The sequence below is a fragment of the Schistocerca piceifrons genome, chromosome 1, assembly GCF_021461385.2.
Source record: "Schistocerca piceifrons isolate TAMUIC-IGC-003096 chromosome 1, iqSchPice1.1, whole genome shotgun sequence".
Classification (NCBI taxonomy): Eukaryota; Metazoa; Arthropoda; class Insecta; order Orthoptera; family Acrididae; genus Schistocerca; species Schistocerca piceifrons.
Genome location: NC_060138.1, coordinates 1,061,736,125 through 1,061,759,401, shown reverse-complemented (window position 1 = coordinate 1,061,759,401; position 23,277 = coordinate 1,061,736,125). Strand labels below are relative to the sequence as shown.

Sequence of the window (23,277 nt, the reverse complement as noted above, 5' to 3'; positions counted from 1 at the left end):
TGTTTATGAGCAGCTGGGTAGCTCGAAGCCAGTCAAAGTGTGTCCAAAAGTGTCATCCTGTGATTAAAAATGGCCACTGAAGTTGGAAACACTATGTGAAAGCGTGCCAGTGGTCGTAGATGGATTACTGAACCACAAGAGGATCAATACGTAAACCTAGTGGCAAAAAGGAACAGACAACTCACTCTAGGTAGACCACTGCAGACCTTGCAACCACTGCTGGTAAATTTGTCTTTGCCACATCCATTTCACGCTGATTAAATTGGGCTGTTTTGCGTGCTCAGAAGCCTGTTAAATTCATCCCACTTCAACCAAGCCGTTATGGAGAAAGAGTTCAGTGGTACAGGGAATCTTTTAGTTGGGGGTGAGCCATAGTGGTCCACAGTGAAGTTCTCCAACAAATCCTGCTTAACTGTGCCGAGTGATTCTGGCCACCAAGTAGTGTGGGGAGAGAGGGCAACATGTTACACACCACAGAATGTTCATAAATGTCATCAACATGGCCTAGGCGTTATGGTTTGGGCAGGCATTATGCACAATGGCCGAACACAGAGCTGCATAAATTTGTACAGCACAGCAGTGTTGCAGGGAGATTATTCTGGATCATGTCTGTCTGTTTATCATGTGGTTGGTCCCAACTTTCTGTTCATGGATGACAGTGCCCACCCACACAGGACTGCTGAGATGTTGAACACGCTGGAGAGTGGAGTTACTGAATCTATGGAATAGCCAGCATTCTCCCCAGACCTAAAGTCTGAAGAGCGAGCATGGGATGTTCTTGGCAGATATATTTCTCAATGAAAACCCCCTCCAAAACCTCTGCAAGAATTGAAAACTGCCTGGAGAGAAGAGTGGGACAATATCCCCCATGGACTCTGGACAGTTTAGTAGCCGGCATAAATAATTTATGTAAAATGTGCTTTAGTGCCTGAGGAGGGGGATATTCCTTACTGAGAGTCTGATATCAACTTTTATGTTGGAAGACTGACCTGTGTCAAACATGAACGTTATTTATATCCATTAGCCTATATCCCATTGCTTACCATTTTTGGGTATAAATACACTTCTCCACCTCTATTATGTATGTACTGCGTGTCATCTCATCCATCATTGTTTGTGATTACTCCTGTCCAACAATGCCTCTGTTAACTATGTAAGAAGTAGTAGTAATAATAATAGTAATAGTAGTAGTTTTTGCTGTTGTAATAATAATAATAATAATAATAATAATAATAATAATAATGTGGCATCAGGATAAAGTTGACATTATACCAATTATACTATCAACTACAGGAGTCATACCACACAATATCCACCAGTACATCAATGCAATACAGCTACATCCAAATGTATGTATACAACTACAGAAATGTGTAATTATTGATACATATTCAATTACCCGAAAGTTCCTAAATGCAATGTAACATATACCGTACAGTTAAAAGGAAGTCACGCTTGATCAAGGTCTGCGTCACTTTCCATTTTTAACCAGACATAATGTCTGAGAAAGGAAAGAAATATAATAATAATAATAATAATAATAATAATAATAAACCCCGTGGAGGCCCAGGAAAAGAATAGGCCTCCGGGATGTTCTGCTAGTTGTAAAAGGCGACGAAAAGAACAAACCACTAATAGGGCTAACCCCCCTTTTAGTGTGATTAATTGGTTCAGGACAGAACTAATGTAGCCTCGGACAAGCGCTGTCATGGTCGGGGACGACACTTGAACCCTATGCCCATCCACAATGGTAATGACACTGCTAACCACACGGAAAATGATTTAAATCGAAATAGAGGTGTTTTGCAGGATATGCTTCCCGCAACCACTCTAGAAGGAAAACAAAGACAGAGGATGAGATGGTCAGATGAAGTAACCGACACCTCATATTCTGTTATTACCAAGCAACAAACTTAGGAACCAACACAACTGGATACAGATCACAAGTATACACAACATTTATTACCAGATACCCAGAATTAAAATTTTTAACAGAACAATGACTATCTGATCAGATCCATGTTGTTGTTGTGGTCTTCAGTCCTGAGACTGGTTTGATGCAGCTCTCCATGCTACTCTATCCTGTGCAAGCTTCATCATCTCCCAGTACCTACTGCAACCTACATCCTTCTGAATCTGTTTAGTGTATTCATCTCTTGGTCTCCCTCTACGATTTTTACCCTCCACGCTGCCCTCCAATACTAAATTGGTGATCCCTTGCTGCCTCAGAACATGTCCTACCAACTGATCCCTTCTTCTGGTCACGTTGTGCCACAAACTTCTCTTCTCCCCAATCCTATTCAATACTTCATTAGTTATGTGATCTACCCATCTAATCTTCAGCATTCTTCTGTAGCACCACATTTCAAAAGCTTGTATTCTCTTCTTGTCTAAACTATTTATCGTCCGTGTTTCACTTCCATACATGGCTACACTCCATACAAATACTTTCAGAAATGACTTCCTGACACTTAAATCTATACTCGATGTTAGCAAATTTCTCTTCTTCAGAAACGCTTTCCATGCCATTGCCAGTCTACATTTTATATCTTCTCTACTTCGACCATCATCAGTTATTTTGCTCCCCAAATAAAAACTCCTTTACTACTTTAAGTGTCTCATTTCCTAATCTAATTCCCTCAGCATCACCCGACTTAATTCGACTACATTCCATTATCCTCGTTTTGCTTTTGTTGATGTTCATCTTATATCCTCCTTTCAAGACCCTGTCCATTCCGTTCAACTGCTCTTCCAAGTCCTTTGCTGTCTCTGACAGAATTACAATGTCATCGGCGAACCTCAAAGATTTTATTTCTTCTCCATGGATTTTAACACCTACTCCGAATTTTTCTTTTGTTTCCTTCACTGCTTGCTCAATATACAGATTGAATAACATCGGGGAGAGACTACAACCCTGTCTCACTCCCTTCCCAACCACTGCTTCCCTTTCATGCCCCTCGACTCTCATAACTGCCATCTGCTTTCTGTACAAATTGTAAATAGCCTTTCACTCCCTGTATTTTACCCCTGCCACCTTCAGAATTTGAAAGAGAGTATTCCAGTCAACATTGTCAAAAGCTTTCTCTAAGTCTACAAATGCTAGAAACGTAGGTTTGCCCTTCCTTAATCTAGCTACTAAGATAAGTCGTAGGGTCAGTATTGCCTCACGTGTTCCAACATTTCTACGGAATCCAAACTGATCTTCCCCAAGGTCGGCGTCTACTAGGTTTTCCATTCGTCTGTAAAGAATTCGCGTTAGTATTTTGCAGCTGTGACTTATTAAACTGATAGTTCGGTAATTTTCACATCTGTCAACACCTGTTTTCTTTGGGATTGGAATTATTATATTCTTCTTGAAGTCTGAGGGTATTTCGCCTGTTTCATACATCTTGCTCACCAGATGGTAGAGTTTCGTCAGGACTGGCTCTCCCAAGGACGTCAGTAGTTCCAATGGAATGTTGTCTACTCAGGGGGCCTTGTTTCGACTCAGGTCTTTCAGTGCTCTGTCCAACTCTTCATGCAGTATCATATCTCCCATTTCATCTTCATCTACATCCTCTTCCATTTCCATAATATTGTCCTCAAGTACATCGCCCTTGTATAGACCCTCTATATACTCCTTCCACCTTTCTGCTTTCCCTTCTTTGCTTAGAACTGGGTTTCCATCTGAGCTCTTGATGTTCATACAAGTGGTTCTCTTATCTCCAAAGGTCTCTTTAATTTTCCTGTAGGCAGTATCTATCTTACCCCTAGTGAGATAAGCATCTACATCCTTACATTTTTCCTCTAGCCATCCGTGCTTAGCCATTTTGCACTTCCTGTCGATCTCATTTTTGAGACGTTTGTATTCCTTTTTGCCTGCTTCATTTACTGCTTTTTTATATTTTCTCCTTTCATCAATTAAATTGAATATTTCTTCTGTTACCCAAGGATTTCTACTAGCTCTCGTCTTTTTACCTACTTGATCCTCTGCTGCCTTCACTACTTCATCCCTCAAAGCTACCCATTCTTCTTCTACTGTATTTCTTTCCCCAATTCCTGTCAATTGTTCCCTTATGCTCTCCCTGAAACTCTGTACAACCTCTGGTTCTTTCAGTTTATCCAGATCCATATAATAATCAAAAATAACAGGATACCCCAGTCAGAATTAGAAAACATCAAACAACAAGTACAACAAATACTGGAGCAAAATAATGTGCAATCAGAAGAAGGAGAAAATACAGTAATGGACTCAAACATCCCAGAGCAAGCAAACAAAGAACAACACGCATCAATGAAACAATCAGAGGAAAACAAAATTGTAAGACACCCACCAGAACAAACACAAATAGAACACGAAGTGACACACGTGTTAGATATAGAAAAAAATTTTCAGCTGACATATATAGAATACAAAGACACAAATACAGACATTAGACCATTCTTGCATAGACCACCAAATAACCCACAAGTCGAAACAACAGTGACAACTATCAACACAATCATACACAACAAAATAAATGAAAACACAACTATGGAAGAGTTATAACTACTGGTTTATATAGGAGCACTCACTACACTAAATATACACACTAGGCAGAGATCAGAACCAACCAACACACAGAAGAAACCCACAAAACCAGCATGGCAACACAGGCTACGGATCAGAATAGAAAAACTGAGAAAAGACATCGGACAGCTAACACAATTTATAAGAAATGAAATATCAGACAAAAAACTAAAAAGGTTAGGTAAAATCTCACAACAATAAGCGAAGGAGCAATTACATGAAAAGAAGCAGAAATTACAAGCATTGGCCAAACGACTTAGAAGATACAAAAAAAGTAAAAATAGAAGGAAACAAAACCAAACGTTCAACACAAACCAAAAGAAATTTTACCAGACAATAGATAACACACACATTAAAATAGACAATCCACCAAACATAACAGGCATGGAACACTTCTGGAGCAACATATGGTCAAACCCGGCACAACATAACAGACATGCATGGTGGATACAAGCAGAAACAGACACATACAAGATGATACCACAAATGCCTGAAGTGATAATTTTGCAAGATGAAGTCACCCGAGCAATTAATTCTACGCACAATTGGAAAGCCCCTGGAAAAGATAAAATAGCAAATTTCTGGCTAAAGAAGTTCACCTCAACACATTCACATCTAACTAAATTATTTAAGTTACATTGCAGACCCATACACATTCCCTGATACACTTACACAAGGAATAACTTATCTGAAACCTAAAGATCAAGCAGACAAAGCAAACCCAGCAAAATATCGCTCCATAACATGCCTGCCAACAATATACAAAATATTAACCTCAGTCATTACACAGAAATTAATGACACATACAACACAGAACAAAATTATAAATGAAGAACAAAAAGGCTGTTGCAAAGGAGCACGAGGATGTAAAGAGCAACTGATAATAGATACAGAGTTGACATATCAAGCTAAAACTGAACAAAGGTCGCTGCACTGCGTATAAGCTTTTGATAGTGTACCCCACTCATGGTTACTAATGAAAAATTGGAAAACCACACTTAATATCCAAACAAATTCAAATAATATCACATCACAGCCAATACAGATTAAGCGTGGAATATCCAAGGAGACTCATTAAGCCCTTTCTGGTTCTGCCGTGCTCTGAACCCACTATCCAACATGCTAAATAATACAAATTATGGATATAATATTACTGGAACATACCCACACAAAATCACACATTTGCTATACATGGATGATATAAAACTATTGGCAGCAACAAATAAACAAATCATCCAATTACTAAAGATAACAGAAGTATTCAACAATGATGTAAATATGGCTTTTGGAACAGACAAATGTAGGAAAAATAGCATAGTCAAGGGAAAACACACTAAACAAAAAGATTACATATTGGATAACCACAGCGACTGCATAGAAGTGATGGGAAAAACAGATGCCTATAAATATCTAGGATACAGACAAAAAAATAGGAAAGGATAATACAAATATTAAAGAAGAACTAAAAGAAAAATATAGACAAAGACTAACAAAAATACTGGAAACAGAATTGACAGCAAGAAACAAGACAAAAGCTATAAATAGTTATGCTATACCAATATTGACCTACTCGTTTGGAGTAGTGAAATGGAGTAACACAGACCTAGAAGCACTCAATACACTTACATGATCACAGTGCCACAAATATAGAATACATCACGTACATTCAGCAACAGAAAGATTCACATTAAGCAGAAAGGAAGGAGGAAGGTGATTTGTCGACATAAAAAACCTACATTATGGACAGGTAGACAGTTGAAGAAAATTGTTTATAGAACAAGCAGAAACTAGCAAAATACACAAAGCAATCACTCATATAAATACACCGGCTACACCACTGCAATTTCATAACCACTTCTACAACCCTTTAGATCGCATAACATCAACAGATACGAAGAAAGTAAATTGGAAAAAGAAAACACTACATGGCAAGCACCCGTATCATCTAACACAGCCACACATCGATCAAGACGCATCCAACACATGGCTAAGAAAAGGCAATATATACAGAGGGAAGGATTCATGATTGCAGTACAGGATCAAACAATAAACACCAGATATTACAGCAAGCATATTATTAAAGATCCCAATACCACAACAGATAAATGCAGACTTTGCAAACAACAAATAGAAACAGTAGATCACATCACAAGCGGATGTACAATACTAGCAAATACAGAATACCCCAGAAGACATGACAATGTAGCAAAAATAATACATCAACAACTTGCCATACAACATAAATTAATAAAACAACATGTTCCCACATACAAGTATGCACCACAAAATGTACTGGAGAATGTTGAATACAAATTATACTGGAACAGAACCATTATAACAGATAAAACAACACCACATAACAAACCTGACGTCATACTCACCAATAAAAAGAAGAAATTATCACAACTAATCGAAATATCCATACCCAATACAACAAATATACAAAAGAAAACAGGAGAAAAAATTGAAAAATACATCCAACTGGCTGAGGAAGTCAAAGACGTGGCATCAGGATAAAGTTGACATCATACCAATTATACTATCAACTACAGGAGTCATACCGCACAATATCCACCAGTACATCAGCGCGATACAGCTACATCCAAACGTATATATACAACTACAGAAATCTGTAATTATTGATACATGGTCAATTACCCGAAAGTTCCTAATTGCCATGTAACATATACTGTACAGTTAAAAGGAAGTCACGCTTGATCAAGGTCCGCGTCACTTTCCATTTTTAACCAGACATAATGTCTGAGACAGCAAAGAGAAATAATAATAATAATAATAATAATAATAATAATAATAATAAGAAGAAGCTGTTGCTTTCAAATGACTGATAATTAACAGGTAATGAGATAGGTGATGACCAGCCCCTATTTTTTAGGAACCTTCTTGGAATTTGTGTGAAGTAATTTAGGAAAACACATATTAGATTGGCTGGTGAACTAACAATCTTATGTCTTTATTATATTAAAAGTATATCCTCAGGTCAGTTCATTGTAGTAACTCACACAACGCAATCACAGCTACATGGACCTCTGGTAATATGGTGAGGAAAGAGGGGGAGTTTCAAAGGGCAAAGCAAACTGACAGTTGACAATGTATGCTGCATAGTAAAACATGCTTTTGCAAACAATAGATAAGGCTGTGTTGCCCACTTAACACATTAATTCTGTTTTGTGTTCATTGAACAGAATGGGCATCCAGAAGCAAACTGCAGTGACTGCACCAGCACACTTTATATAAACACACAAAACTTCTTACTTCCTTTGTACAGCAGTCATTCAAAATGATGTTAACCAGAAGACTGTACTTCTGACTGCTCTGAAATATTTGGCTTTTCTTTAACTAGTTATAACCAAAAATAATTTGGATTCATTGAGTCTAGCTTTTGTAGAGATGGATGTGCAAATGTAATCATAAGAGTAAAGAGACAACGTAGTACTGGTACAAAGGAGAAAAGAAAACAGTTTAATGACTACATTTGACTGTTACAAAGAGTGTGTGACATTAAATAAAAGTAGTTAAAAGTCACAAGTTTACAAGCCCTGCCCTGTCCCGTCTAAATTACATTGGCATCTAATCCTCTGGATGAATTTCAAAGTGTGAGTCCTTTGCATTGTTCACAGCTGTTTTACAATCAGTTATATTCTTGTAGAAAGCAAGATTTTTGCAATCTACCCAAGTTTACCTGAAATGCTTTTGGAGGAGAACATGAACGTCTCTCATCTTTGCTTCCTTGAAGGCTCTTCTAAATCACATAATATTTGGTTCCATGGATAAATAGGCTTTGTCTCATCTGCATATCCCTTCACCTTCAACAGTGTCCATTCTGTAGGCCACTTCACCTCTTAATAGTGCGTTTCCACGTTTACATCTGACGATCACAACCTGTTTTACATGGGCATATCTGAAGTATCACTGACCGGGTGGCTTAATGACCTCAGCAGCTGCGGCTTTCCATCAGTTCTTGACATCTATTCCTAATGGTAAAACTGTTCAACACTTGAGTACAAGATGCCCAATACCCAAGAAGCATCCTCCCAAGTGCATGAACTGTGGTGGCCCATTTTACACACTGGGAATTCGGCTATGCACCAGCACAATGCAAAAGTGCTTCCCCAGATCCAGGTACTATACACAGCCAAATGCTTCACCACCTTAGTGACTGTAAGTAGACAAAGTATCATGGTAATGAAACTTCCTGCCTGATTAAAACTGTGCGCCAGACAGGGACGAAACTGTGTGTTGGACCGGGACTTGAACCTGAGACCTTCGCCTTTTTTCACAGGCAAGTGTTCCACTGAATGAGCTACACAAGTGCCCTCACAGCTTTACTTCTGTCAGTACCTCATCTCCTACCTTCCAAACTTCACAGAAGTTCTCCTTCATAAATTGCAAGACTAATGGTTCTGGAATAAAGAGAAATGGAGACAGGGCATAGCCACAGCCTGAAGTTTTCACTCTGCAGCAGAATGTGCACTGGTATGAAACTTCACGGCAGATTAAAACTGTGTGCCAGACTGTGACTTGAACCTGGGACCTTTGCATTTTATGGTCACATGCCCTATGAGCTGAGCTATTTGACATTGCCAGGAAGATTCATATTAGCACACACTCCATTGCAGAGTGAAACATTCATTCTGGAAACTTCTCCCAGGCTGTGGCAAAACCATGAGTCCACAGTTCCTTTCTTCCAGGAGTGCTAATCCCACCTGTGAAGTTTGGAAGATAGGAGATGGGTAGCAATATGGAGAGCTCTATACGACTCCCTCAGTACTTGAAAGACAATTGAAAACTACTCTCTGACTCATCCTTTGGTCTCTTGTGCAGGTGGCTCATCACAATATGCCAGTCACTACTCTTGATGAACTGTGGTATCGTGTTGAAGCTGCATGGGCAGCTAGCTGTATCTGTACACGCCATCCAAGCTCTGTTTGATTCAATGCCCAGGTGTATCAAGGCCATTATTATGGCCAGAGGTGGTTGTTCTGGGTACTGATTTTTCAGGATCTATGAACCCAAACTGCGTGAAAATGTAATCACATGTCAGTTCTAGTATAATATATTTGTCCAATGAATACTTGTTTATTGTCAGCAATTTTAATGGCCAGTGGTGTACCACTTCACAATTAAGGTATTGCTGTGGTATTTCTCTCTCTGCCAAGCCATGGGACTTCCGGGAAATGATCATGCTCATACATTATCTATCGAAGGCTCCACAGAGGAGTTGCTGACTTAAGGGTGCATTTTACAAAAGTGGGAAGAAGAGTGGTTGGCGAAAATCCAACTTGGCAAACTTCAGAGTGGAGAATGTCACTTTGCCCCTTTCAAAGAGAAGCTGTGCTCCTATTTTTTATCTGTATTGTTTGTGCTTACCTTACACATGCACACTTACTAAGGCAAGAGAACCTGTCTTATTGCTTCAGCAGAGTGACCCTGACAGTCCATCATGCTCTTGATACATGTTCAGACTCATGTGATCTATAATGTAGATTACACCACAATGAGTCATCACTAGTGATTCTAGCAGATGATGCAACAAATACAGCCTGCATCTTAACCTTCCTATGGTAAAGTGGACATTACAACTAACTTTGAAGACTCATTTTAGTAGTTCATTTATGCGGTGGAGTTGGAGAGGCCTTGTGGCCAGGGACAGTGGTTTTTTTTGTGTGTGTGTGTGTGTGTGTGTGTGTGTGTCCATGTTGTCTACTTTAGAAGAAGGTCGTTTAGCCTAAAGATCACATGTTTAGAAAACCTTTTTGTTGTGCCTGTCAGTGACTCCATGTCTCCTCTATATGGTGAATAGCAGTCTCTCTTTTTCATAATGTTGTTATTATTTCAGCCTGGATTTTTTGCAGTTTAGACACTGCGATTGGATGATACCTTGCTTTTACGTTATGTCTTCACACCGACAATACCGAGGAGTGGTCTGCACCCCGTTGGTATCACAGAATGAGCTTGGAAGGAAAGGCCGCACTTGTCTCTGTACGGGTAGTTGGATACCTTGTGTGCCACATGGTTGTCTCCGTCAGACACACACAGTATTTCTAGGTAGTAATGGGTCCAAGCAGTACTCTGTTGATAGCCCTGCCTCTTTGTGGGACTAGCCCTAGTACTTCTTGTAATGACTTCCTTCCTTTATAGTGCTGTATCAGAATCCCGTGGGACTGCATGGTATTATAGTCAATTCAGAATTTAACTTATTGTTGCATATAATGTATATAGCGTTCATTATGGGTGCTGACTGTGTTCAGTGGGCAGAGAGAATGCTGTGGGCTGCAGCACTGGTGTGGGCGCACCATGTGCATTTGCTTTGGTCAAAACGATATATTGGTAGTTTCTCTACCTTGTTGGATAATGGCCATGTGTTTGACTTTGAGTGAACTAGAGTGCTTTGGATTGTGGAACTGGATAATAAATAATGTCATATCAATTAGGACCGTTGATGGCCACATGAACAGTGATGGAAAAGTTCTGCATGGAACTTGTTATTGGCCATAATACAGGGTGTACCTAAAAGAATCATCCAATTTGGCACATCTATATTTCTGAAACTAATAAGCATATACAATGAATTTTGTTTTTCAATGAATGGGAAACTCCAAGTTTTTATTCATACCTTTTTGTAGGTGTTAAATATGTCCCCCCTTGGGATACCAGCATATATCAATGCAGTATTCAGTTTGTTCCCCCACTCCAGCGAGCATTTCCTGAACTACAACTTCCACAGTTGCTTTTATGTGATGTCTCGGTTCATTCATTGTTGTTGGTAATAGAGGCACATAAACAGAGTCTTTCATAAACCCCCATAAGAAATAATCACATACAACCTGGTCTGATGATCTTGGAGGCCAGTAATATAAGGCTGAATTATTTGGTCTAGTGTGACCGGTCCGTCATTCAGTAATCCATTGATGTAAAAATTTCCACACTTTCAAATGCCAGTGTGGCGGTGCCCAATCCTGTTGGTAAATGAAGTCATTTGAACCAGTCTCCAACTGTGGAAAAAGAAAGTTCTCAAGCATATCAAGATATGTGCTTCCTGTAACAGTATTCTTGGCAAAAAAAGGACCATACATCTTTTCCCATGAAACTGCACAAAACACATTAAAGTCTTGAGAGTCCCTCTCATGTTGTACAGCTTCATGTGGTTGTTCCGTACCCCATATCCTCACATTATGATTGTTCACCTTTCCATTTAAATGGAATGTTGCCTCATCACTAAACACTAAGCATGGAAGAAAACTGTCATCCTCCATCTTGCCAAGAACGAATTTACAAATCTCCACATTGTGTTGCTTGTCACCCTCATGAACAGCTTGCAGTAGGTGAATTTTGTATGGTTTCGTGTCTAAACATCGACGCAGCACACGCCAGACAGACTTCTGGGGCATGTTGAGCTGTCAAGCTGCATGGTGAATGATTTCTGTGGACTCCTTGTGAAACTATGGCAGATGCATTAAACGTGTGTGTCAAGACACTCGGGGATGGCCCGGTGATTTCCCTTTATACAAACAACCTGTTTCTCAGAATTGTTCATGCCATCGTCTAATGCTCTATGCTGTAGAAGGATCCACACCATAACTAGTTCAAAAGTCATGCTGCACTGCACAAAACGTACAACACAAAATGCTTTCTGTTGCCTGACACCATTTTTACTAGAACTGAAGTGAGCGCACACTGCTGCTACCTAACGGGAAGCATGTAAAACTCGAGAGTTTGCTCTTTCCAACCATACATTGTTCATGCACATACTTCAAATAACATAATAGTTATTTTCTTTTTTAATTGGACGATTCTTTTTGATACACTCTGTGCATTGCGAGTACACCCAGCTGAGAGAAATCCCTATCAAGCACATGATTTTTTCAATGTAGTTGTGTTACTTCACAGGGTTGCTAAGATGCTGTTTAGTGTACATATTACCACTATGACTTTTGTCATTTAAGAGATCTTAAAAATCCCCTAATTTATGAACAGAAGTGTGTAAAAGGCGGTTTGATTTAATCTGCCAGTTAAAACCAGTGAAGATATTTGATCTATTATTTGTATCCTTTCATTTTTGCTATTATTAAGCCTTGCAGTACATTAATAATAGTTTATAGCTAAAAAACAACCAAGAGAAGTAGTTTCATGTCGCCACGTATCTTCGTTAATTTCTAGTTTAATTGTTCATATCTCTGATGGTTTTACATGATCTGATGTCCACAGCAAGAATGGAAAAAAATTGTTTGTGTGTGTGTGTGTGTGTGTGTGTGTGTGTGTGTGTGTGTGGGTGGGTGGGTGTGGGTGTGTGAGTGATTTAATCTTAAATTTTCTTTAGTTACTTGGAACAGTTTCTTTGGCATCTGCTAGATGGTGGCTATTTCTTGTAATTATTTCGCCTTAGTTGTATCAAGAATAGTTATTTAGAATTATTTGTGATACCTGTTAAGTGCTCCCATGATAGCCGAATGTCATTGTAATATAATTGCAGCTCATTTTAATGTTGTAGATAAGACTAGTACATTGAATTTGTGAAGTAATTAGGAAATAAAATGGCTAATTCCAAATTGTGTATTCGTGCAGTCTGCTAATAGTGTTGATTCAGCTTGTTTAATGAGACATTTCCACCATGAATGCAATGAACAGATAGCCAGTTACATGACTTAGATCTTGGCGGGATGTTAGTTGATAACTTTATTATTAAATAGTTGTTGGTTTCTAGAATGAAATTTTCACTCTACAGCGGAGTGTGCACTGATATGAAACTTCCTGGCAGATTAAAACTGTGTGCCGGACCGAGACTCGTACTCAGGACCTTTGCCTTTCGTGGGCAAGTGCTCTACCGACTGAGCTACCCAAGCACGACTCACGCCCCGTCCTCACAGCCCCCAGGCTGTAGCTAAGCCACGTCTCCGCAATATCCTTTCTTTCAGGAGTGCTAGTTCTGCAAGGTTCGCAGGAGAGCTTCTGTAAAGATTGGAAGGTAGGAGACGAGGTACTGGCAGAAGTAAAGCTGTGAGGACGGGGTGTGACTCGTGCTTGGGTAGCTCAGTCGGTAGAGCACTTGCCTGCGAAAGGCAAAGGTCCCAAGTTCGAGTCTCGGTCCAGCACACAATTTTAATCTGCCTGGAAGTTTCAGTTGTTGGTTTGTTTCTTATTTTTAAGTGGTGCTGAATTTCTTTTCATGTGTGTATGTGTGTGGGGCATATATTGTAGATGTTAATTTTTTTAAATTCCAAAATGGAATTGGATAATTGTTAAGAGGTTTCTGGTTTTCATTATGAAGACTAATCATTGATTGTGAAATATTTTTTTCAGAAGGCTACACAAGCATAAGTGTGCGTGAACCTCTAGCGAAAATCAAAGCTCAGACAAAGGCGGCAAATCAGCGCAGCAGGACACAGGAACTTGTGGACTCTCATTATGCCACTGTCTCTGATGATTCAGGTATATTCCATTTCATTACATGCGTGTTTCTGTTTTGAGACCTGATTATTTTGTGTATGTTCTCTCTTTTGAGAAACGTATACACTGTATTAATACTTTCAGATGTATGGTGTGGTATGTATGCGAACTGATTGTCTCATTTACTGGTAGTGAAACAAATATATTTATAGTTTGCAGGTTACGATCTTTAACTTGCTGTAGTATGGGGTGCATAAAAAAGAATCATCCGATTTAAAAAAAATCATAACTGTTATGTTATGCGAGATATGTGCATTAACAACTTACTGTTCGAAAGAGCAAACTTTTAAGTCTTACATACTTCCCACCAGGTAACAGCAGTGTGCATCCACTTCAGTTTAGTAAAAATGATGTCAGGCCAACTGAAAGCATTTTGTGTTGTACATTTTGCACAGTGGAGGTCAGTAATAACTGTTCAGTATGACTTTCGTACCAGGAATTGTGTGGGTCCTCCTACAGCACAGAGCAGTGGACAATGGCATGAACAATTCCGAGAAACAGGTTGTTTGTGTAAAGGTATATTGTTGGGTCGGCCCTGAATGTCTCATGTAGAAGTTTAACGCATCCACCATAGTTCCACAAGGAGTCCGCAGAAATCCGTTCACTGTGCATTCGACAGCTCAGCATGTGCCCGATGTCCGTGTGACATGTGTTGCATTGACATTCGCACATGAACAATAAAAAATTCGGCTAGTGCAAGCTTTTCACGAAGGTGACAAATGACAATGTCTGGAATTCTGTAATTTTGTTCTTCGCAAGATGGAGGACGATAGTTTTCTTCCATGCTTAATGTTTAGTGATGAGGCAAAATTCCATTTAAATGGAAAGGCAAACTTTCATAATGTGAGAATATGGGTAAGGGACAACCACATGACATTGTACGACATGAGAGGGACTCACGAGTATTTAATGTGTTTTGTGCAGTTTCACAGGAAAAGGTGTAGGGTCCATTTTTCTTTGCTGAGAACACTGTCACAGGAAGCACATATCTCAATATGCTTGAGAACTTATATTTCCCACAGTTGGAGACTGATTCGAACGACTTCATTCACCAATAGAATGGCATCTGGAAGTGCTGGAATTTTTAAACGGGCTTACTGAACAATGGATCTGTCACACTGGACCAAGTAATTCAGCCGTACATTACTGGCCTCAAAGGTCACCAGACCAAACTGTATGTGATTATTTCTCATGGGGGTTTATAAAAGACTGTTTATGTGCCTCTGTTACCAAGAACAATGAATGAACTGAGACATTGCATAGCAACAGCTATGGCAGCTGTAAATCAAGACGTGCTTGCTGCAGTGTGGGAAAAATCCGAATTCCGAATTGACATACGCTGTGCATCTCAAGGGGGGACATATTGAACACCTACGAAAAGGTATTAATAAAAACTTTGAGTTTCCCGATCATAAGAAAACAAAATTCATTGTATATGCTTATTAGTTTCAGAAATATAGACGTGCCAAATAGGATGATTCTTTTTGATACACCCCGTATTATGAGTTGTAACATTCAGCATAGTTTTTCCAGGAAACGATCAAAGCAACTTTTTTTTAAACTAGCTTGTAATCACACATTTTATTCATAGAATTACTGGTTTCAATTGTGGAAAACAGAAGTTCTGTAAGTAAAATCTGTGATATTCAACTGGTTAAATAAAAGAAAGATTATTGTAAGAGTATGAATCAAGGCATTCTCAAAAACAGCAATTATACTCCATTCTACAAAAAATGAGGGAAATGGAATTGTATAACAAGTAAGTGGACAATATTTTAAAAGTAGACGTTCCATGTATCTTCGTCCATTTGGTAATGTTCACTTGTTTGTTTGTTTGTTTGTTTCTTAGAATTTGAAATGAAGAATAAATTTACACATTTGTTACATTCTGTTCTATTCGGTGATCTTGAAACTACTTGAATGTAGATCTCTGGTCTCTGAGCACAAAGAAAGAGCTACGTCATCTGTATTGTTCACCGTGTTGAATTTGGACAAACAGTTTTGATCAATCAGTAGGTGATTAAGATAATTTATTTATTGTTAATATTTGCAGCCATTCTGCCTCAGTTGCTATTTGTATTATGTTTATCATGTAGATAAGGACAAATGATACTTGTCTCTTGCAACCAAATGTCTATTTTGTTTTTAACCAAAGGTGTTTCACCTAATCATATTGGTTGGTCCCCACCCCTGAATCAACCACCCTAATTATATTGGACATATTTAGTGATTTTTTATGTTTCCCATTCTATATGTGTGTCCATTGGCTCTTGTGTGGTTGGTAGATAACACAGTACATGTTTCCTGTCGACTGTATGTAGCTAGTGTGCATTTTGCTGTACATGACCTTTTTTTTCTACACACTGTGTGTTCATGTGTTGTAGTGTGCAGAAAGAAAAGTTATGTGCATTGAAATGCACAGTTAGTGTCAGTTGACTGGAAATCCATACTGTGTTCATTTATTGCGTACACAAGAAGAAATGGACGTATGAAAAGAATGAGAAACAAAAAAGACTGATGATGCCTAATGTGAATAGAATTGTTTTATGTCATTTGCCTTCTCGTTATGCTTGTGTAAGTTCTGTTCCTGTTTGGCTATTCTTACAGAAGTAGTTTTGTGTGTGTGTGTGGGGGGGGGGTTAAACAGTGTTGAACACTGAATATTGTTTGTTCATTAGCAAACATGAGTGACACAAGGAACTCGCCACTGTTTGAGCTTGTTTTGCCATTGCTTTTGGCTGTAATAAGATTGAATGTGTCATTAACAAAAATGCTAGATGCAGATTTTGAGTGTGAATGTGATTAAAAAATTAATAACTGAATGGCAGGGAAATAGCGGATACTGTATGGCTTATACGATTGACACAGTGCTGTACAGAAAATGGAAAACCACTGTGGATGAAACTGAAAGACTTGCGAGAAGCTTGAATCATACCCATGGACACAATTTATGGAAATCATGACTTTTTAAAAGGAAATGACTGTCTGAAAAGGTGATAAATGAGTTGCATATTCAGACTCAAAAGAAGGTACTTGCAGTTTATTGACTACTCTAGGTGTCAGGTATAAGAGTCCACTTTTGTCAGAACAGTTATGTCCTCAAAATATATGAGTAGTGATGTCCTCTTCAGTGTCGCAACAGGATTGTTTTATGTCATTTGCCTTCTCGTTATGCTTCCATTCACACATAGGCATTGCACTGTGGGAGAGGGTTGAGAGCTTGTGCTAAAGTAACTACTACTGCCTCTATGATTCTGAAAGCTACCAATATGAATGCTCATCACAACAAACTGGGTGATATTCAACCAAGTGGCCATTTTCAAAGTCATAAACCAGGGTTGTCACAGGTTCTGGAAATCAAGGAAATTTGAAAAAAAAGAAAAGAAAAACCCACTGGAAAAATCTCATTTTTGTCTCACTAGATGAAATGGTTTGTTTACTGAGGTGTCTTGCATCGTCGCTAGCTGAGTGCAGCTGAGAACATGCACCACTACCCTACTCCCACATTACTACTGCTTCTGTCCTTCCTACAACTCCCCTGAGCTTGCAGTCACTTCTTGCCACTAGCCTAGCAGCTGCCAACGAGAGGCAGGGACGTATGAAGAGTGGCTTGTTTGGATCTGATCCTTAGAGACTGTTGACACAGTGGCCAGAGATATGGTGGTCATGTGTGCCCGAGTTGTGCCTAAGTGATTGTGTAAATGTGTGTGTGCTCTCATTTTATAACAGAAGCCATGGCTGAAAATTTAGTTGTGAGAGTGTGACTCTCTTTTCTATGTGCCTGTATGCATCTCGGCAATCATCTTTACAGTGTTTTGGTACCTATCACCATTATTATTGATTCTCAGAGTATTTGAGCAAGTTATCTATTGCATGGATTGATCACCAAGGTTCATTTCATCAACACGTTGTCTGTGGCTCGTGAATAGCTGGCCACACAAGTGGATTTCCCGACAGGCCAAAACTGCAGGCCGTTTCTGCTGGCTTCTGTAACGGATCTGGCCTACCGATCTGAAGCCATTTGGTTCCCACTAATGTGCAGGCTCTGCCCATTGGATCTGGTCTCACCAATCTGTCCGTAGACAGGGTCTGTTTGTGTGTGGCGTAATGCAGTGGACCCAGGACTGCGGTGCTCCTCAGCAGGCCCGAGGCCATGGGCGATGGACTTCACGAATTGCAACTGTCTCTTCAGAAGTACCTGCAAAATAAGAGGTATAACACAGTGGGTAATAACCTACAACAACGAACATAGTGGAACCAACATTTAATTGGTGATCACCTACAGTGTTTGTTTACACAATTCTTTCCCATCTTATACACTTCTTCAAGAGGTGTTGTTCTTTCTGTGGCTATTTCTGAATCAGTGAAGGTATTTTAAATGTCTTGCATCTCCGAGGAAATGTGTATTTTTGTCAGCAAATGTGTTTTGTTTTATTGAAGTAAAATAACATCAGTGGTCTTAATGAAACACATATAACATTTGGCTTGCTTTTTCCATCTAAAAGCAGTTAACTACAAAAGATGTTGATGTTAGTACTTAAGATATTTGCTCACATCAGGAAACATCATCTGCTTGCAAGGTCCCCCCCCCCCCCCCCTCCCCCCCTCCGTCGTTTGCACTTAATTGTTTTGTGTACCATAGCTGCAAAGACAGATTTTCAACTTGTGTCTTAACTTACCATTGAGATCTGAAAATCTGTCACAGAAAAACGCTACAACTTGTCGGGAAATCAGGAAATTTCACTTGGGGAAAGTTGTGGCAACCCTGTAAACCGGGTCCAGGATTGGGTGAATTGTATTACAAGTATGACCCACCACACTGTTGGTAGATTCCCATTCCAAATTACTCAAGCCAGCATCACAGACAGTCCGCCCCTGGCATAACTACCATAAGCATTAGTGCAGTTAGCGGTAGGCATAAAGCATTGCCATGGTTCAAAAATATCGATAGTCTATAGAGGACCTCAGCCTTTAAAGCCATTAGGACAAAGGCATGACAAACAAGGCAGGGAACAAGAAGAGGTTGCTTTACATGTTTCTGGACACAACTAATCAATCTGATAGCTCTATAAAGGTTTATGAAGTGATAGAATTTCTGGCTGGACTGTTGAATAGTTTGCAGTTCTCATACTCTCAAGCCTATATGTGAAATTATTTTGGTCTGTGATGCAAAGGTTTATGAGATCTTCAGAGACTGGAACAGATAGACATATTTAGACTATGAAATTCTATATCTTCTCTGATTCTTGTAGTTCAATAAAAACATCCATTCTATTATGTACACGGCAGATGAACCTGTCTGGTCCATCCAAGGTACCCTCCCCCATACAACATTATGAAAATAGTTGAGATTCTATTGGGTATCAGAGCATGTGGGAATTAGGAGCAATTAAGTAGTGAATTCAGCACCCAAGAAGGCCTCTACAATACCTATAGTAGCAAAACCACATCCCCTTTTATGCTTAAATCTTGGTGTTGAGGAACAGGACCTTATGTCAGTGTGAGGAGAAGTAACTCGAAATGAAAGAGAACAAACTAGGTGTGGTGAAACTGACTGTACAGCCATGATGCAGCTGTACTCAGGTACCGAGGGAAAAAGATGTCCTGTTGCATTGCCTCTGAGTGAGATGCTAGCGGTTGACATGATTTCCCCATCCGATGAGAGGACTCACTAGATTTGTGGTGTATATCTCTCTGTATCCCAGATTTTATGTGAATGCACAGAGAAGGCATCCCAAATTAGTCTTGAGGATCAATCTTATTTTGAGAGATGGCAATCAAATTTTGAAATATTTAATACATTCTTTTTCATTTACCCAACTTTTTGAGAGAGGCTTTAGGAACACTTAAAATTTTCCTCAAGTTGATTTATCAGACTAGCTCTTCTATTTTTAATGTCTCCAAATGTTTTAGATCTGTTCATGCATTTTCTTTTGTTGTAGTATTATTATTAGCTTATTGTTCTTTCTGGCTAATTTTTTTAACATTGACTGCACATGACTAATGACTACATAACTGGATTTCCTTTACAAAAGCTATTACTACTACAGCAACAGCTTTTAGTGCAGTTACCACAAAAGACAGGGGCTCAAGTCTTTGACACACGTTTTTAACGTGTCACAAAAGTTTGTCATTGTGAATGCTTGATGATACTAACCTGGTTCGAGCCCCCATCTTCGTGTGTAGCGCGTAAGTAAGTTGACTCATAACTGAAAACTTTTCTGGATATTGAATGGTGTTAAACAGTGATGGTTGGAATTGTTAATTGTTCCTTATGTGACAACAGATGGGCTACTGTATACTTCACTTCCTAACTTGACTCAAATAAGCACAAATTTGAAACAAGAAGTTGACAGAGTACGTTCTAGAGGCTGACAGAGTACTTTCTAGAGGCTGACTACTGCATGACTGCAGATATCAATACGGAGAGGTTAACACAGTAGTCATGATATACAGACTCGTTACATAGATATTAATTTATTAATAGCTAGCTGTTGACTAAAGATTTTTGGATGGGCCAGGCTGCATAAAGACTTGTGTGTGAATATTTTTTGATTTTGGAATATATATATTTCTTTATAAAACTATATGGTTGAAATTTACTAGAGTGGATGAGCTATAGATTCAGGCAATAATTTGTTTGATCTAATAAGTTGCTAGTAAATTACAAGAGGTTACAGAACTATTTTGTGTGTCTGTGCTGGGAATTATCAATTTACAAGTACAGTTGCCATTTTTAAAATGATGATATTTGTGCAAATTCCTGATAAATGGTTTGATTGATTGATGATTGGTGTTATTCAAATTTAGGGCAACCAAAGTATAATGGTAAACTTGGTACTTAAACAGGTGTAACTGCACCAAAAGCAGTAGTAATTTTTGATGTGTCCAAACTTCAATACTATTTATCTTTTAAGTTAGTTATACTATTAATAACATAAATTCATAAATGCAGCAATAGATAAAATAAGAGCAATGCAACCACTCATCTAGGCAAGGATGCAAGGAAGGTGTAGCGGGAAAAAGGCAAGTCTTTGGACAGATGACTTCGTGGCCACACAACGAAACAAAGAGTGTACAACAAACAGAGAGGGCACCTCTCCCTCTTCCTATGCTTTCCAGTGAAACTAAGTGTGCAACTTTAATCAGCATACTGAAAATTATCATCTGAATTATGAATTTGCCTCGATTATGGTCTGAATAACATTTTGACAGATTTGGACAGGCACTACATACACATGATATGGATAGCTGCACTCAAAATAAATATCAAGTGGAAGAGCAGCATGTTCTGTTTCAAATACTCTGCTAAAGAGTAGAACCTTTAATTTCAGGAAGATACTTAGTTCTTTTAGTAAACTAAATATTTCTTCATTTTTTCCTGTTTTCTTTTGTTTTTTTGTTTTTTACCATTCCTTTGTTGCTTCAAAATTCATGGAGGAATGTTCCATCTACGCAACTAATTGAGGGCTTTCCCTCCCCCTCCCCCCCCCCCCCCTCCCCTTTCGATACATGTTTCACTACTTTTATATGTGAAGCATCTTCAGTGGCTTGTAATACATGTTTCTCTTTATACATACAATAAGTGTATTAACTGGTAGTTACAGTACGTTACTACGTTACATTTTGTCTTGTTTTTCTCTTGTTTTTATTAGAATCAACATTTTTACCAGAAATTTCGTGATTTGCATTTATTGTTCAGTGTTACTTACAATTAGCAGCACTGTTGGCCCATATGTATGGTTCTGGAGATGTGTTCATTAGTCTTTATGCTCCAATTGGCCAATTTCTGGCATTCTTTCATCAACATTTTATTCAACACATGACGTACATCACTTGCACTTTGTATTTTGTGTTGTGTTTTCTGTTTGTAGTGTTGCCAACAGTCGTTGTGTGTGTGTGTGTGTGTGTGTGTGTGTGTGTGTGTGTGTGTGTCGAGAGAGAGAGGGAGAGAGAAGTGGCAGAGAGGGGATGAGTCATTAATTATTTATCCTGGTTATGTTTTTAGATATCTGTTTGTTATTGTTTTAGTGGCCATCATGGTCAGAGAGTAGTTGTTTATATAGATTTGATCACGGGGTACCTTCCTTTTCGTTGCAATGGCTATTTGTATGTGGAAGTTTTCATACAATGTCAGGAGCTTTTTGTTATGATTATTCATTCTAATAACTGTCATGTCATGTTCCATGCTGGATGGTTCATGTCCATGTTTTATCGGGTGTTCAGTGAAGGGAGGATGGCTATTTTCATATTTTCATCTTCTTATATGTTCTTTATATCTAATTTTGAAGTTCTTACCTGTCATTCCCACATGTACTGATTTATATTCTTAGTTCCTACCTGTCATTCCCAGATATACTGATTAAATTCTTGGTACTCCAACTGGTATATATCTGCTCCTCAGTACTTATCTGGTTTGTCTGTTGTTTTTTGTAAATGTGACTGGAATGTGGTTTTATTTCTGTAAGCAATGTGTAATCCCCATTTATTTAATATATTTGCCATCTTGTGTGTTGCTTTGTGTTTGTCTGTTAGAGTGTGCCATTTTTTTTCTGTTAGTCATGTTATGAGTGTTATTGTTTCGTGTTTCCATGTGTGCTGTAATATTTATGGGGATTTTTGGTGTTTGTGTTCTGGGCTTGTTTTGAGTTTCGTTTAGCTGTGTTTTAAGTTTTTGGCTGAGCTTTTGTACTATATGGACATTGTAACCATTATTTGTGACTATGAGTTGTATTGTTTGTAATTCTTTTTCATAGTTTTATTTTCCGGCTGCGATGTTATTTAGTCTGTGTGACATGTGTTGTAGGGCCGCTAATTTTTGATTTTGCAGTTGGTTGGATGAAGTATGTGTAATAGTGTCTGTGGCTGTTGACTTTCTGAAGATGTCAAATGTGTGTTTATTGTTCTCTCTCTTTATTGTTATATCCAAGAAATGTATTTGCTTTTGTGCTCCTTTTTCCATGGTAAATTGATTATTTTTACGTGTATTGTTTATGTCTTTATGAAGTTTATCAGTTTTCTCTGTTGGTTCATCTACCATACAGATTATATCATACACATATCCCTCAAAGCAATCATATCTCAAAATTACTTCAAATTTGGAAAGGAATTTTGCTGACAAGAAGGTGGGCTTCCAATGGGATCCCCAATCTCAGGAACACTGGCAAACACATTCATCAACCACATAGAAAACACAATCTTAAATATAGTCATCATAAAGAAACAATACAAAATTGTTTACTGGTACAGATATGTAGATGACG

At 38.6% G+C, this 23,277-nt stretch overlaps 1 protein-coding gene across 3 annotated transcripts in view; it reads left to right on the top strand.

The window, feature by feature from the left end:
• The window catches only part of LOC124797465 (fibrous sheath CABYR-binding protein), a 103,730-nt gene that overhangs the window by 30,932 nt on the left and 49,521 nt on the right, over window positions 1–23,277 (top strand). For all 3 annotated transcript variants that reach the window (XM_047260790.1, XM_047260789.1, XM_047260788.1), the window contains one exon: window positions 13,868–13,996. In XM_047260790.1, the coding sequence (XP_047116746.1) occupies window positions 13,868–13,996 (129 nt within the window). The remainder of the gene's footprint in view (window positions 1–13,867; window positions 13,997–23,277) is intronic.